Below are 17977 nucleotides of genomic sequence, written 5' to 3'. Positions count from 1 at the left end.
ATACGATGGAATAAAATGATACGACTGGCATAAAAACAAATATAAACAACATAAAAATAAAACTCACCATTACGTTGAATCAGTGGGAGCACTCAGCTTGTTTCTCAGAATCGAGCTGGTCCAATCTAGGCGTAATCGGAGACAATGTCCTTCTTGTTCACGTCTTTTTCTTTCAAAAAATTATAAAGGTTTGTCTTTTAATACTTGGTCGCTATGAGCCGAAGCAGTCTAGAAGGCTTCATTGCCTCGTTAACTAGTCTGTCGCCACTCGGCGCATCACTTGTGGCGATAAATCCATACATTAAGTAGGATTCCAGAAATTAAATGCATCTTTCCTTTTCTCAAAAGTCGTTGCTTCTTCTTCTTCCGTCTCCTCATTGGGTTGTTTTCCATTTCCGAAGAAGCTTTCCAAACGTCTCTGTTTCTTGCTAATTTTTTTGCTAGCTTCGCGGGCTCGACAGGTGTGGCATGTCACATGACCGGAACAAGCGTCTTGACCGAATTAACCTATGTCAAGGGACACAGATGCGCCGACGGAAGTAATTGAGAGAGACTCGCCAAATGTTTTATATTTTTCAAAATAAATTCTTACTCATTTTTGCTAGCTTTGCGGACTCGACTGGGGGAAACATGTCACGTGACCGGGACGAGCGTCTAAACCTGAACTAATTGATCGTCATTAAAAAAAATAAATAAATAAATACATATATATATATATATATATATATATATGTATTTTTTTTTTTGAATAAGCAGTTATGATCTACTGAGCTCATTTTGTTTTGCATTTCCCCAGTGATGAAATCATTTGAAGTGAGTCATTTAGCTGCCTGTTGCTGAGCAAGTGCTTTATTTTCAGAATGTAACTGCAGCGATAATGTTGAACATCTGTACAAAACAAGCTGACGTGGGGACAGAAAATGTACAAAGTTATGCAAGCAAGGGTCAGTTTATGACATATAAACAACCTATGTAAGCGCTGAAATGAGCCTCGACGTATGACAAAAGGCAACAAGTGCTGTTTGCAAACATTATTTACACACATGTGGCATACATGTATTCCCTTCAAAAAGAAAGGTAGTTGCATTACATGTACATGATTATAGAAATTCATAGTCTTATGTACAATATTTATAGTTTACAATTATACAAGTATTAACGCATAAGAATTATTCTTGTACGCAAACAGTCGCATATTTTTTTTTTCTGCATATAAAGCAACACTTTTTTTCCTGAACTTCATCAGAGTGCAGGGGTGGGCAACCTACATCCCGTGGGCCACATATGGCCCGTGAGAACATTTCATACAACCCGCCATGCAAGTCCAAATTAAAATCTGCCATGGTATTCCAAAAAATGACTAACAAATGCTGATAATATATCAAAATGAACTTGTAAGATTTTCTTTTAGTATTGCCCTGAGGACTAAAACTAGAAAGGTTCCACACCCATAGTGACATCTTGTAACCCGGACCACGGTCCAGTTTGAGAACCACTGGTGTAATCATCAAGACGTGGGAATTCAAAATTGAAATCAAGCCCTTTTCTCAGGAGAAACTTCCCTCCTGCATTTAAATGCTACTGCACAAAGTTAAGACGTGAGGCGAGCGGAATTTTGCTTTACGAGTACATTTTCTTCAACTGAGACCCAAAGACGTTTCTCAAAAAGGGGGGGGGGGGTGTCAGTGAGCATGACCCCGTTTAATATGGCTATTCTTACCCTCAAAGTGCATAGACAGCTCTGCTTCACCTTTTACTGTACAACACAGTGCTTTCGGGTGCTCGCCTCGACATTCCTGGTCACAAAGTTGAAGAAACGTTCCCGTTTCCTCGGTATGTCGCCGTTGAGTTAAAAAGAGAAAAAGAAAAGGCCTGAGAAAGATTAATGAAGAAGAAATCTAAGACAAAAGCCAATAAGAGGCAAAACTATCGATAACCTGAAATAGATATGAGTGAAGAAGAAAATAAAATAACCAAGGCACATTGGGAAATCACTGCCGTAAATTGCTCCTCTTTAGGAAAAAAGAAAAAAATCAGTTATGGATTACAGAGATGCTCTCTGACGAGGACATGCGTTTTACTATCCTTATTCGGATTTGATCCGACCTTCCATGCAAGTCTAAAAACGAATAAAACCTCCAGAGGAGTTATCAAAATTCAAAAATAAAAAGTGCATTTGTTTGATCGTCGTATCATAAACTTATCAAGGGCCTCGGCGGACATTTCTATCGGAAAAGGCTTCCCCGACCTTAAGTTAAAGCTTCGGGTGGTCCTGGAGGAGATTGTTGTGATTTTAAAGCTGCCTCGCCGCTCTCATCATTTTACATCATCTACATCGCTTGTCCCACGAGCGCTATGCTACGACAATAACGATGAAGTTCATATGAATCTTTAAGATTGGCAGTAATGAGGTTAACAGTCATAAGGGGAAGGAAAGGATGTGAAGCTACAGCCCGTAATGCTTTATGTGTTTTTAGGAGAATTTAGTAGGTTTTTTTTGTCCGAAAAAAAATGAATAGAAAATAAAATAAGAGATGAAAGCCTCCAGTCTCTTCCCTCTTGTTCCCTACATGAATGCTTTGGTCCATTTTGTACCGGAAGGAAAAAAAAAAAAAATCCATAGCATTGTTGCTGACATATTAAAGTAAATGTTAAAAAAAAAAAAAAAGGGCAACATACCATCAAACGTACACATTATAGGGTTTATAAAAATACATAGCATGGCTACTGTAAAAAGAAGAGCCTTGGAGGCTTTTTGAGGTTTTTCTTGATGGGGGGGGCAATGTGTGCAGCTGGAGAGCCTCAGAAAGCAGAGGTGGGTTGGGCTGAAGGGAGGTATGGGGGGGGTGGGGGTGACCACCGGGGCTGGACAGTCTTTCTGCTCCCCTAGTGGATGGGGTTAATGTCTGTCCGGCTGTTGGCTTGTCCGTGCATAACGCCGCCCCCTACAGTCGTGGTGGAGGTGGTGATGGTGTTGTGCTGAATGACCTGCTGCTGCGTGCAAGCTGGAGATGGACTTCCGGCCGGACTGCTTTCTGGACCTGAGGACACATCCCCGGGGATGGTTAATTAGGGCCTGGACGATTAATTAGCCGGAGCAAGTTAATCGCCTGTTAATAGCTCTTTGAAAATCAGCAAAACTCATAAAAAAAACAAAACAAAACATTTTTTTCCCCAATTTTGTAAGTGCAAAAAATTAAAATAAATTAAATTAAAATTTTAAAACAAAAATAAAATTACTAAATTGGCTAATAATAATTGACCAATTTTTTAATTTTATTTTTTTTAAGACATTACAACATCAGAAAATTCTAATGACATTGACCAGCAGTAAAGGAACACAGTCTAAAAACAAGATAAAATCACTCCAAATGTCTCACAATGAACAGATAACACCAAACTGCAAAATGGAATCACTTAGCTTTGTACACACGCCAGCTGACATTAAACGTGTGGACGTGTGTGCACAACTTAAGCCTCATTGATGAACGTCTCGCCCAGTCTGGGAGGAGGCGCTCTCCTTTACAAAAGAAACATTCAGCCAGGACGGATATGAGCCTGACTTTTCTCGCTGGGAAGCACACAAGGGAGGCTTCGCTATCCTAATTATGTCTCGTATCCCTATCAAAGGGGAGGGGCTCTGACGTCACGCTGGGAAACAAAATGGAGCTCATCACGTAGTTGTCAAAAATGGCATTTCTTCATTTGTTGTTGACAAAATGAAATCTCTCCATGGCAGCGCTATGAACACTGAAGGACTAAAGTATGTGTTTGGTGTGAGTTTGTGTGTGCGTGTGTGTTTGGGTGACTCACTGAGGTAACCTTGGGACTCTTTTTGCATAGTGGTGATGGGACAGTCCTTGTGTGTGAGGAGGAGCTGCTTGAGCTGGGTCACCTCGTTCTTTAGCATGGTCACTTCATTCTATAATTAAAAATAATAAAATGAATCATGAAAAAAGTCAATTGAAAGACTGTGCAAGGTTTGTAATATTTAGATACCGTATTTTCCGCACTATAAGGCGCACCTAAAAACCTCCAATTTTCTCAAAAGCCGACAGTGCGCCTTATAATCAGGTGCACCTTATATATGGACCAATATTGAGCAGCCGTGTCCAAAGTCCGGCCCTCGGGCCAAATGTATATATCTTAGATATGGACAAAATTTTAAAATGGGCCATTCATTGAAGGTGGGCCTTATAATCCAGTGCGCCTTATAGTGCGGAAAATACGGTAATCCATTTTTCTATTGGTTGATTTTTTTCTACCTGAAGCTGCATGTTGGTCTGCGTGAGTTCTTCGGCTTTCTTCTCTAACGACATGACCCACACTTTCCTCTTTTGTCTACATCGTGTCGCCGCCGCTCGATTTCGTTCCAGAAACTTCCGCCGACGTTCATCCGGATCTTCGTCCACTACGCGCCTGCGCCGGCCGCCGCTGGGGGGCGGGGAATGAAGCGTCTGCGTTGGCTGCATATGTTGGGTAGCGGGAGACATCTGAAACATGGAAAAGGGGCAGGTAGGGGAGGGGGGGAGAGGGTTAATCATAACCCAGCTCTCTAATGAGACAGTTTACGTCTGCCAACTTGCAACCACAGACGCAATCTTTGTGACACAGCTGGAAAACATCCAGACACCTGACTGCCCCAGCCACCCTGCTGCTCTCCAAAAACACAAACAAGCGTCCATACATTACCCCCAAAGCTATTTCAAGTGTGCCAAGTGGCCACAAAACAACATCTGCTTCAACAAGTGAGTGACTGGGCTAATTCTTCGAACTGCTAGTTAAAGAGGTGTCAGGCACTTTTCCACCACCCACTTCTACTCAGACTAACGCCGGCAGACACAAGTGTTGGTGGACGGACGGATCTTGACATAAACTTGGCAAGGTCAACCGTTTGCAGTTTGGACCATTAGCATTTTTATGAGAAGCACGGAAAAACACAAATCGCTTTAATGCATGCCGAGCGTACATCAAAAGTGTTCTTTTAATGCATTAATGGCGCATTTGGAAAGTACAGACTCGGATCATTTGATGCAGGAATGGTCCATCATGGCAAAAGGGCATCAGACAATGCAAGGACAAAGTGACTGGAATCAAATTATTATAAATGTTGTGAGCCGCACTTGCATACTACAAGCTAATGTACTTGCAGGAAGGTGTTAGCCAAGGGTCTCAAACTCATTTAAACTATTCACCACATTTATTTTGAAATTGGGATTATATATATTTTTTTTAAAAAAAATTTTTTTTTTTAATTATTATTTTTTTATATATATATTTTTTGCAATATCTCACTGTTATTAAAAGGAAAGACAATTTAGATTTTTGGTATTTTAGCAAGAAACATTTAATTGACACATTATTTTGCTTTTGCGGGCCACATAAAATTATGTGGCAGGCCGGATGTGGCTCCCGGGCATTGAGTTTGACACCTCAGAGTTTGATTCCCTCTTTGCATTTGTGTAAACGAAGGTGGAGCAACATTTCCACAAAACAAATTTACAATCATTTAAATTCATTTCCTGACCTCTTGAGGTGTACTAAAAGGAACAAGCTGTATGACACTAAGGCGGTAACAATTGTACGATGCAATTAAAATTAAACAGGAGGGTGAAAAAATAATTTGCCTTCAGGGCTAAAAAAAAAAAACAGCTGTAAACACTAATTAAAATAAACTCAAATTACAAAATCGACAGGGAAAAAAAAAACGTAGAACTATAAGTGGTTGATACTACTCCAGTGCAGTAGGTGGCAGTGTGCATTGGAAAGTGGCTGCCAAGATTGAGAATGTCTTACCTGTGAAGCGGAGTGCATCTGAGGATGTGGCGAAGTTTGGTGCGGGTGCCCGGGATGAAGGTGGGCATTGTGGGAGTTGTGATGGGGGTTGTGCCCCTGCGGGTGATGGTGGCCACCCTGACCGTGGCCCTGACCGTGGCCCTGGTTGTGACCCTGGCTGTGGTGGTGATGGCTGTGGTGCTGCTGGTACGCGTGGGGAGGTGCTTGGAGGTGCTGGTGAGGGTGCGAGTGAGAGTGCGAGTGCATGTGATGGTGGTTGCCTTGCTCCTGCCGCGACGACATCATCTCCATCATGTGACCCATGGAGTTCATGTTTCCGTTGGCGATGGCGCCGGGATGGTGTGAAAGTGCAGCTTTCAGCCTCTGAGGGCAAAGAAGGAACACAAAGCGTTCGATCAAAAATTAGTCCATAAATTATCTTTACAAAATTGATTCTGAATAAATCAATCAAAATGCAGTACTTGACTAAAACCAAAAGGGGCACTGTTGAGTCACTTTTTGCACAATAGTAATTAAGTGTTTTTGCTGCTTTCTAAATTAAAGACAATTTTCTTAATCTGTTTTTTTTAATGTGCGGTTTAGGGCTTAGTGGAAATCAGGTTGCCCCAGGCAATTGTCTGTGTTTGCCTAATGCTAAGTACCGCGCGCCCGTGCTTACTTTTGGAAGGTAAATAGAATTAGCAGACAGGCTAGTCAAGTTATACAAGCGGAACATGCTTACTTGATATTTCTCAACATAAACTATCACACTTTACTATTTTTTTAACCTCAATTTCATTTGATAATATTAAAAAAATAAATAGACATCCAAATAATTGATTGATAATCCTCCCCAATCGTTTAGTAGATTTAATCTTCCGAACATTTTCCAAAAGTAAATCATTAAAAGCTTATAGAAACTGATATGTTTTATCATAGTGATTACTAACTATGATAGCTACATGCACCGGCTAGATAAGATGATGAATAGCTCCATAAATCTATATGTCTAGGGAACAAATCAAAGCACTTAGTCTGTCCTCTGTCTCCCCTTCAGTCCTGTCATTCCCCCTCTTTACATTCCCCGATTGCCCATTCCACATCTTGCCTCTTCATATTCCTAATAACCTCCCTCTGTGTGTGTGTGTGTGTGTGTGTGTGTGCGTTTATGAGATGAGCTCTCTGGCAAGGTGCAAGTCTCACACTGTTGACCCAGCAGGAGGTTTGTTGCCTTAAGCGTGTGGTCTACTTAGCCCTGACAGACGTGGCGGTTCTTCTCGCTACAAATTTGAGGTGCTCTTAAGTTGTTTGTGTTTACCCGTTTTCCTCAAGAGACTGTTTTTCCAGGCACGGCATGAAGACCAGATAATTCCTAAGCGGCCAGTGTGCCACAAGGGTTCAAATGTTTCAGACAAAATGTCTGCCTGATGTTCACGGGTCCGAGCTGTTTAGTCTAACGTGATGCATAAATGCATTTTGATTCTGTTTGATTTTTTTTTTTTTAAATAATGAAAGACTTGGATGTGAGACGGCTACCATGAATGGTGCACTTTTCATTTGTGAACTCCCTTCCCCCTTCCTCCCAGCTGCTGTCAGTAAGTCCATGGAGCGTCCAGGGCTCCATATCTTTTAACAACCTCTACATTCATGATTCCCACAGGGAACGTCATCCAGCTGGTCTGGATCACAATTCTTAGACCATCAGCTCGCCCTCTCCTCTCTCACACCATCCATGAGCTGAAAAGCTTTTTACCAGACGAAAAAAAAAAAGGCCACTACTACATTCTTTTCTGACCTTGATTTAAAACTATTCTCAGAATCCCCAAATTATGCATGGTAGTATCTATTTGAGAGAAAGCAGGATTGTGAAATGATGACCTTGTCAAGCCTGTTTTGGCTGAGTATACTTTCAGTTTGTCATACGAGAGATGCCTGACATAGTGGCAAAGACCTCGTGGTTTTTATTTGATTTTTTTTCACGATTCCGATCGCATCTATTTAAAAATTCAGCTCCTGGTAGCTCGTTCACCTCAGTAGATCAACTCTCGGTTGAGACCATTGAGGTTCAAATAGCATAAAGGCCATGCTAACACTCAGCATGCAACCTTAGGCCTGCAGCTGTTAAAAAAAATAAACTTAGTTTTACAATACAATTAAATCTATAAATTATTCCTTGCAGGAAAATACAGGAAAGCCAATTTTCACATTATCTAAACTTAAAATATTTCGCTGAATTAGCCAACTTAAAAATTCACTGAACTTTTTTTAAAAAATACATTCTAAGAAGACACAACTACAAAGATTGATCATGCAACTAAAACAGAAAATGGATCATATCAAGCTTACGGACATCCATCACGTTCAGCGGTGTCGACGGGGACATGTTTCGCCTATCACGGGATGAATTCTGAGGATGACAGTCGTCACAAAACACATTCCCTTCAACCTTCAACTTGTCACTCAGCGCCAGGGAGGTGAGTCCCGCCCCTCTTGTGTAAGAGGAAACCAATCAGACACAAGTGCAAGTCTCCGAGTCACGTTGGGTTATCACTAGAAATAACACACAAAATGGCTATCAGGCCAATGGGACAGCATGATAGCAGGATGTAGCCGGTATGAGAAGGTGGAGGGGAGATTAGATGTCTCCTTCTAACACATACGGCATCAAACCAAAAACAGTGGGAGCACTTTTATCGGTGTCTTTGATTGAAGTCCAGCTGGTAGTTTTGTAGATGAGTTTGCAAGCAGACAATTTAAAAAAAAAAAATTTTTTAAAGGGATAGTGCACTTATTTGGCCATTTTTAATAAAAAGTTAATATTTATAATTAATTTGATAATAATTTGATATCCTCATTTTGTCAATCGACAGAAAATGACCACATTTGTTGGGGCTCAGGTAACAACCAATCACAGCTAAGCAAATGTCACATGACCAAACACAGAAAATATTTATTTGACCACTTTACAGTACATTTTCCTGATATTATTATTTTTTAATTTTACACTTTCACTTTATTATTTATTATTTTTTATTATATTATTTTATATATTATTATTATTATTATTATTATTTTTTTTTTTTAACTTTACAAAAGAGAAAAATCTGCCAATTTTTTTAGCAAATTTTTTACTACTGGTGACAAATATCAGGCGGCCTGCTAAAACTCAGCCAAAAGTGGAAACAAACATAGACCTACTTGAAAATTTCCATCCACAACCACAGCGAGCAAACTATAGGACACAAGTAAAGTGATGATAAGCAATCTAAAACACCATCATCAGCTTCCGAGATGCCTACTAACACATGGTTGCGTTTTGCCAGACTCTACTAAGTGCCCCAACTGAGCCGCCACATGCATTTTACTTTAATAACACATACAATACTGTCCATTTCTACAGGGTAGCTATAGAAAACAGTCATTAAATAAGCACAGGTGTTAGCCTCTAGGGTTCTGTAGAACTGGACTAAAAAACTATATTTAAGACGGTGTTCATGAAATAATTTTCAATAAATGTTGGCCAATAATGCAGTAAATAAAATGTATTAAAATCCATTTAATGACATTGCTGTATATTTATACAAAGTGAAATTTTATGTATATTATCTATTACTTAAAAAATATATATTTTTGCTTTTTTGAGGTGGGGATGGCTGGAATGGATTATTGGAATTTCCATTTATTTCACAAAGAAAAGATGATTGCAGCCTTATCTCAAAGCATCATTGTATTTCAAAATGAAAATGAAGGTTACAATAGCAGGAAACAATTCGTGCATTCCTCCGTATCAGGTTGAACCGGAGTGCTTATCGAAAAAGTGAACGAACAAAAGTGAAACGGAAGCGTACTAAGTCGATGCACTGGAATGACTTTAATGAGGTCAAATCAGTTTTCTAAAAGGTTGCTTTGTTCTAATAGAAACTCACTTTTTTTTTTTTTTTTTTTTTACAAACCCCAAAAACCCTTTAAAAATTCATTACGGAAATGTGGAAAATACTAAAAAGTCAATTATCTGCCCTGGCACATGGGGAGCGGGTCCGAGCATATTTCAGGGGGGGTGGGCAGTGCCCCCACCGACCCCCCTGTAGCTCCACCAGTGGCTTTATTATTGCTTATTTAAAAAGTCAATTTTTGGACAATGACAAAAACTTTCACTCCATCTTTAAAAAGAGCCAGGGACGCTTTTAAAAACTCCGTTTCATTGTCGATGAAATACTCCATGTGAATCGTCAGCCATTTTTTTTTTTTGTCCGGGGGGTATGTCTAGTGTCTACTCTCAGACCTTTGCCCCTTGATCTCTCCACTTTCTCTTTTTAGACCTTTCTCTTTTATGTGTTTTCAGGGCGACCAGGGGATGGGCCATTAATGATATTTATTAATGGCCACTTCCTCTTTGACACAGGGTTGCTTTGACTGATGTCCTGTGAGTGCTCAGGGCACCTTCCAAGAACACACCCGGGCTACCACTCGACAAATGACTTCATATCTATTAACCCGTGATGGAGGAAGTGCAGAGCAGGTACTGAGGGAAGAGATCATGCCGGGAGGGCTAAATCAAGCCTGGTGAGGTCAAGGTGAGGACTTTTATTCCCGTCAATGGTGGAATTGGGTATTATTTGGCTACCGGTGGGCCCTGTGGCACCGCACAACATCGCTAAAAGATAGCAAGGCATCAACATCACTGCAAAACACAACTTCAGAGTAAAATGTCACAAAAGTGGCAAATGAGTTTCTAATTTGAAACTACATCATGTCAGTGAATCGGTGATTTTAGTAAAATGAGCATCCAAAGAAGTTTTGTTTATTATTTCTTTTTGTATGTTATTTTTGTTAGCACATGAAAAGGGCCTTTTTTTTAATATTATTTTTTACTTTTTTCATTTACTTTTTTCACTTTTTATATTACTTTTTATTCTAGTTTTTTTATTTAATGTATCTTTTATGTATTGTTTAATTTAATTAATTTTTTATATTTTTTATATATATATATATTACATTTTATATTACTTTTTACTATTATATTTACTTTTTTATATATTATGTTATATCATATTATTTAAAAAGTTTTTTGTGTTGGTTATTTTGCTAGTTTTCATTATTAAGAGTATCATTTCACAGTATCAGTATCTAGTTTTTTTATTTAATGTATCTTTTATGTATTGTTTAATTTAATTAATTTTTTATATTTTATATATATATATATATATTTTACTATTATATTTACTTTTTTATATATTATGTTATATTATTTAAAAAGTTTTCTGTGTTGGTTATTTTGCTAGTTTTCATTGTTAAGAGAATCATTTGTTGCATCACTCCCCATCTTTTTGAAAATATTGTGTGTGGGATTTGGTCCCCGAATTCTCAACCCATCTGCGCTTTTAAAGCCGAGGGGTTTGTCTGTGTACTTTTGCCAAGCGCTAAGAGGATCTAATTCCGCTCACTAGCCAGTACGTGCCTGCCTGCAGAACCCACTCTGCGTCCCCTTAAACTCCACACCCCCCATTAGTTGACTTTTATTAGATTTCCCTCTCGCCCAGAGAGGCAGTAACCCTCCTCTCTCGTACACCCTTCTTTTCCTCCCCCCCCTTTTCTCCCTGTGCTTGCCAAGAGCTGGGGACTGTTAAACTGATTTCCTCAGGGAACAACGAGGCAGACAGTCTGATGGGAGAGCTCGGCTGTAATGTCGCCCCCTCTCTCAGGTCTCGGGCCAAGTGTATAAGAGCTGGGCTGGACGGAGCTCACCTCTGGCTGGGGCATGGACACAAACTGTTCTACCGGGGGGGACGGCCAGACGCGCACCCACCCACCGAGGAGCGTGATCCAAAGCATGCGCTCATACGCTTAGCTGCTTCTCCACCCTGTCGACTTAATGGATGAGGTTTTGACTAGAGTCTGTTCCCGCTCATGTAAAGCAGAGCTCTCGACAAGCATTTTACGCTCACCGCTACAACCGAAGGCCGGCCTAATAATAAATCGAGCTGACAAAAGAGCAAACTGTAGTTTCCTATGTTTATAATAATAATACACACTGACATACAGAATGTCTTCATGGATCATCGGATTGCTTTTCATTTAGATGGACCTCGTAGTAAGTTAGAGACAGAGGCAAGCCTTTGTCCTTTGAAAGGAAAGGAACACAAAAGAGAGGCTTTTATTGAATTTCATGGAGAGCAATTGGAGAAAAGAAAAATAAAGTGGGACTAAATGAGATCTCCTGGTGTCCAAGGAGATCAGATATTGAGCAAACTCGTCAATATTGACTTGAACGTAATCTGAGTGAAATCTCTGACCCAACAATCTTAATCCAATCACCGCTCAAGTGTGTGAGGTCTTGTTCTGTAGTTCAGGGAATAACTCATTCAACGCTTGCTGTCTAGGCGCTTTTGGGTGGGGCCGTGTGTCACTGGGTATTTGGGTTCATTGACAGTGGACTAGTCCATGGGCAGCTGGTTTACCCAGTCGGATCCCATCCTATTCACAAGCCCGGGAGCAAATGGCCTTTGCATTAGCACAGCAAAAACAACATGGCGTCATCCAAAGATGGACAGATGCAACAATCCACACATCAACACAAATCTTTAAATATCAGGATATATTATCGATTAAATCACAATCCAGAAGCAATATATTGGGTTGTTTTGCAAATTTTTTTTTTTAGCGGGCCGCAAAAAGTGGACGATGGGCCGCAAATGGCCCCCGGGCCATTGGTTGAACACCCTCACCTAAATTGCTTGAATTGAGGCAATTCTTGTTCAATAATTTTGTCTTTTTTTTATTGTTCTCCAGAAAAAAAACTTTTTTTCTTTTATTAATCAATCAAAATTTACTTGGTGGCCTCAAGTAAAATATTAAAACTTAGCCAGTCATGTTTTAAATTAAAACGCAACTGCTGCAAAATAAAAAAACATTTCCATTCTTAGCTTCGGAGAAAAAGTTTCAAAATCTTGGATCAGATTGTGAATGACTTCAGCGTTTTCAGCTGCGATTGTGCACATTGTCACCGAGCTCCATTCAACGAGTGGCCCGCCATCATAAAAACAACACACCAAGAGACAGTATGTCTCTCGGTCAGAAAAAAAAAAAAAAAAACACAGTGGCAGCAGTGTGAGAACCCCCCCTGCTCCATTTCCCTGGTCTGAGTCCAACACTGATAAACTCACAGCTCCCTCACCTCAATAGTGAAAGAAACAATTGTGTTATATCCATCATTTGTAACTATATGTGTGTCCTCTGTCAATGTTGGTTAACCACGCAAAACTCCACATCAGTGATTACATGCAAATAGTTTGTTGTAGTCCGGTTAGTCCACAAATGTTTTTGGACTTCCAGGGACAATGACTGCCAGTGGAATGAGAGTGAGTCATTTTTTTGTGCACGTGGTACACACACACTGACACAAATATATACAGTACACGTTCACTGGCGGCGGATTCAGCTGCGCTCATAGTTCACCGTCCCGCTCCGATGACATCACGCTCCGACAATGTTGCCATTCATACAGATGTTGCTTACAAAACCTGGAGTTCCACTTGTGTTAGCTTAGCCTGAGGTGTTCCACAGCGGGGCTAACAAATGTTATGCACTATAATTGTTTAACTCAAAGTAAATTACTTCATCCTAAAACAATTACAAGTGTGTGAAATGTGACACATAAACACTGTATTTGGCTGAGAATATTTATAAAATGTTCTCACACTTATTATTAGCGTAAAAAAAAACTCTTTATGCCTGGCAATTTGAGAATTTAACATTACGGGCTGTGTCAAGGAAATAAAAAAGCGGCTTTAGTCTGGTTGAAAACTTTTGATTATGGGTTCTCGTGTGTGCTATGAAATATCTCTTTAAGAGACGAAGATTTTTTTTTTTTTTTTTCCGCCTCGGCGGAGTAAAAAGGAGCACATTTAGAACATGCCAGGAATTATGTCATCTATCCGTCGTGCGCCAGCTCCGCAGCCAAGAGCGCTGCAGTGGAGCAACATATAGTATTGTTTACCTCGTTAAAAACTCGCCGCCTAGCTTGATGCTTAGTGACACGTTTATTGTCCTTAGTAACAATGTAAACAATATTTAATTGGAAGCTAATAAATAACACATTTTTCAAACATTAAAAACACTGTTTGAAATTGGCAGGCGAGCGCAACGGAGAAAATCACAGAGCTTATTTGAATGGAACACACACACACGAAAAAAACAATATGAACGCGCTAACATGAGCCGCTATTCATTTTGTTCAGGACAAGCCCGATAAGAGAAACGAAGCAGGAAAAAGTCCATCTTTTACCTGCCTGTGTTTGTTATTGTGCGGAGATGATGAAACAGACTTGGCTGAGCTCTCGTGTGCATGTGTGAGTGAGCGCTCACGAGGCCCTGTGGAGAACGGGCTCTGTACGCTGATGTAATCCATTGGCCGGCACGCTGTGGAACTTGGCCTCATCCCTATTTCCTTCACACTACGAGGGTCAACTATCCCACAACCTCCAGCCCACAACACGCAGCGTTCTGTTCCCTAGGCCACAACAGAACAGAACACAACCACACCCGGCGTGTCCAGCACCCGGCGCAAAAATCACTTGTAGCGAAACTAATAAAACAAATCTAGGGTCCAAACAAAAATGGCCGCCACTGAGCACAAACATAGAGCGTGATACGAGTCCCCAAGGGGGCCACAGCAATCTTTTGGCTCATTAACTATTTACACCAGAGACAGGCCTCCCTGCTGCTCTGGCTCACCACAAAATCAATTAGCCGTCATTAGCCCCCCAAGCTCTGGAGCAGTTTTTTTTTTTTTCTAAATCTCCACCAGGGGCCTCCAGAATATCAAACAAGTCCTTTCAAGTGGGGAATTATAGCAATTTCCCTGTCTCGGAATATCAATGTCTGTCACTTTTTCAACTGGCCGTCTATCTATTTCCCGTATGTCTATCAAAGTCCCACTCGATCCCAGTTCCTCGCTTTAATAGCGTAAACTTTGGTGGGAGAGAGTGCACCTCATGGGTGTGGGGTTACAGTGTGGAGATTTCCCATTGGCGGAACGTCAACACGGTCGGGGTAATGCGATTAGAGCCGGATCGAGAAACGTCGCAGGGGACACATGGGCCTGATCACGCCGCAGTTATCCGATAGCGAAGCCGTATTTATCGACCTGGCCCGGGCGCGGATATTATGGAATTTAACTTCTTTACTTATGAAACACATACGAAAGATTGCGACCCTCGATAGCACAATTGCACCCGTTTCTTCCGTCCCGCAATCAGGAAAATCCATCAGTTGCGTTCCGAGGGAAAAGAATCTGGAGCGATCCGTTTTTTTTTTTTTTTTTTTGGTGCCTCGCGCGTCTGGATGGCAACCGAAAGTGGTGGCCTGTAGCCACTTAGTGACTGCATATGTTTATGGAAGGCCCAATGGAGCATTTACAATTCAATTACAAAGATAGGAGGAGTACAAAAAGCAGTAAGATGTGTCTGGATGACAGCCAGAGGAGAGATAAGCCTAATACAGCAATATTGTGTTACCCTCGCTGTTACCATAGAAACCGTTGAGGAGATTCAAAAGACCACAAAGACGATCAATCTTGAGAGAGCAGGAGGAAGAGGGAGAATTAAATGCCCTGGGAATGCTCCTGCGCTCCTCTATCAGAGCAATAACTCTTCCAATGACCTCCACTACTCTTTTTCCTTTCTCCGGCCACTCCAGAAAAGTCGGCGGCCATTTTGAAAACATGCTATTTATCACTAATGAGTTCCTATTTTTCCACATTTTCACATTTCAATGTTATTTTTCTGACTCTAAATGGTATATATGCAAATTAATTTCAGTCTATTGAACTTCTTAACTGTTCTGAAGTATGACATCATGTGACTTTTCCCTCGGCTGTGTGAAACTAGCGCTAACAAGTTGCAGGGATCTCCAGAAGTTCTGTACGTTTCGATATACATCGAACGGGACAGCTGTGCCACAAACTACATAAAGAAGCCTTTCTTTTCCGTCTCGAGCTCTGCGCTACGCTGGCAGCTTTGATTACACACCGAAATGATGAAATCCACACAGGCCGTGCTTGGCAGAGCTGAGTGGAAAAGAAAAGCTGGCACGCTTTTAAGCGTATGCGCTCATAAATGTGCGCATATATACAGTACTCACCAGTTTGGCCTCTGAGTGCATGGAGGGAATGTGCGCCGAGGAACACGGGCTGCTGTGGGCGGGACCTTGCATAGCCATCATGTTGGCCCCCATGGACATTTGTCTCTCCATCTGACAACACAACGGCAACAGTGAGTCAATAAATCCTGAATAGCAGCGCCAAAAAAAAAAGAAGGGTGAGATGAGAGACAACCAGAGGGTGATTTCACATGACAGTCGGCCCCTTCTGCACAACTTTGTGATGATAACAGCGGCTGACCCAAAAACAGGAAGCTGCAATGGTGAGACTTAACACAGGAAGAAGGTAAAACAAGGGTGTGCGTACTGATAGTTGCGAGGGTCTGTCGGGGTGGAGATTGCATGGGAATTGTGGTAAGCGGCACCTGTCAGTGAAATCAGCTGAGCGACGAGCGTACGAGCAAAGAAGGCGCCTTTGTGCGAGTGCATGCATGCAGAAATGTGCGAGCTCCTGCAACTTCACAGCTGCTAACTGGGTGGAGGGGGGTGTTAGTGGTGAGGTGCCCCTCCCCATACAGGACCCAGCCCCCCCCCCCCCCAATGGTGAACCTGACACAGCCTTAATTGCACTAAGTGTGTTTTGTGTAAAAATATAACCCTAACCTGAAGCCTTTTCCTGAACCGCCAATCTTCTACCCCCCCCCGAAAATGGTTTAACTTTTAATTTAATAAACATTGGGAGATTTAATATAAACACGAGCTGTCTTGTGTTACAATGTGGACAAAAGTATCGGGACGCTTGGCCATACAGGAAGTGGCAACTAAAGAAAATAACGTAACTCTTCTTTTGGCTTTACTATATATTTTTATTTATTTATTTATTTATTTATTATTTCAATAAAATCTATGTTATAATGTGGACATGGACAAAAGTATTGGGCCACTTGGCCATACAGGAAGTGGCAACAAAAGAAAAATAATGTAACTCTTCTTTTGGTATCATTTTAAAAAAAAAATCTGTTACAATGTGGACATGGGACAAAAGTATTGGGACACTACAGGAAGTGGCAACCAAAGAAAATAATGTAATTCTTCTTTTGGCATCATTTCAATCAAATCTATGTGGATTTGGGACAAAAGTATTGGGACACTACAGGAAGTGGCAACAAAATAATTTTGGCATTATTTCAATCAATAACCCCAATTCGTAGATTGACTATCTCGATAACCTTGGCTTAGTCAATTTAATGGCGACAGAGCGAATACAAAGCAATGATTCTGCACAGTACAGTGTGTAAATGTAGCATATGTGAGGGAAACAGTGTGAGTGTGCTCCATTGTGTACTCACGGGCATCAACACGGCCGAGGAGCCAGGCATGGTGGGGTCTGGCAGCGTGCCAGCCATGGAGGCTGGCAGAGGCTGTCGCTGTCTGTTTCGTAGGTGCAACAGCGAGGATAGAGAGCCGGGGACAGGCCTGAGAGGGAACACAACAAATTGGAATTGTCAGGGGGAGGGGGGAAACGACAAATCAGATCAATAAATCAAACATTTAAAGTTTCAAGGTGAAAATCGAATAAGAACTGGATTGAGGAAACTTGCTTGAAAGAGTTTTTTTGTTCATAAATGTTATGAAAACAATATGCCCTAAACCGCTAACCACGTTTTTATGATTTCATGGCAATCTGTTTCATTTTCCACACAGCGAGTTGCAGCAGGGCTGGCCATGTATTTATTTTTTTTATTTTTTTTGGTAAGTGCTGAGAGTATTTGGGCATGAAGGTTACACAGGACAGCAACACATTAATGGGAAAAAAATAGTTAAAATATATTGTGACGAAAACAACAACCGTGTAGTTTCAAAAAAACAGTTTAAGATTAAATGCATAAGATGTGTGGTCATCATTTTAATCAGATATCTTTGTGACCTTTTTAACTACTGCATGCTCCAAAGTGAGGCTGCCAAAGAGCTATTGATTGCCACATTCCCGAGGTTGATGCAGAATGCACAAATGGCTTTTTCATAACTTAAAGCCAAGCACACTTCAAGACACGCAATTCCAAACCCAGAAGAAATTATTTATAACCGAGAGCAAAGGAATTAT

At 40.9% G+C, this 17977-nt stretch overlaps 1 protein-coding gene across 2 annotated transcripts in view; it reads right to left on the bottom strand.

Moving 5' to 3' along the window:
- Nucleotides 1-827: 827 nt before the first annotated feature.
- The window catches only part of creb5b (cAMP responsive element binding protein 5b), a 37176-nt gene continuing 20026 nt past the window's right edge, over nucleotides 828-17977 (bottom strand). For both annotated transcript variants that reach the window (XM_049731280.1, XM_049731279.2), the window contains exons 6-11: nucleotides 17223-17349; nucleotides 15916-16026; nucleotides 5797-6159; nucleotides 4266-4493; nucleotides 3814-3922; nucleotides 828-3041 (exon numbers count right to left, since the gene is read on the bottom strand). In XM_049731280.1, the coding sequence (XP_049587237.1) occupies nucleotides 2887-3041; nucleotides 3814-3922; nucleotides 4266-4493; nucleotides 5797-6159; nucleotides 15916-16026; nucleotides 17223-17349 (1093 nt within the window). In that variant the 3' untranslated portion in view covers nucleotides 828-2886. The remainder of the gene's footprint in view (nucleotides 3042-3813; nucleotides 3923-4265; nucleotides 4494-5796; nucleotides 6160-15915; nucleotides 16027-17222; nucleotides 17350-17977) is intronic.

The sequence above is a fragment of the Syngnathus scovelli genome, chromosome 9, assembly GCF_024217435.2.
Source record: "Syngnathus scovelli strain Florida chromosome 9, RoL_Ssco_1.2, whole genome shotgun sequence".
Lineage (NCBI taxonomy): Eukaryota > Metazoa > Chordata > Actinopteri > Syngnathiformes > Syngnathidae > Syngnathus > Syngnathus scovelli.
Note: the sequence above shows the minus strand (reverse complement) of the source record. Positions and strands in the feature narration are given on the sequence as shown.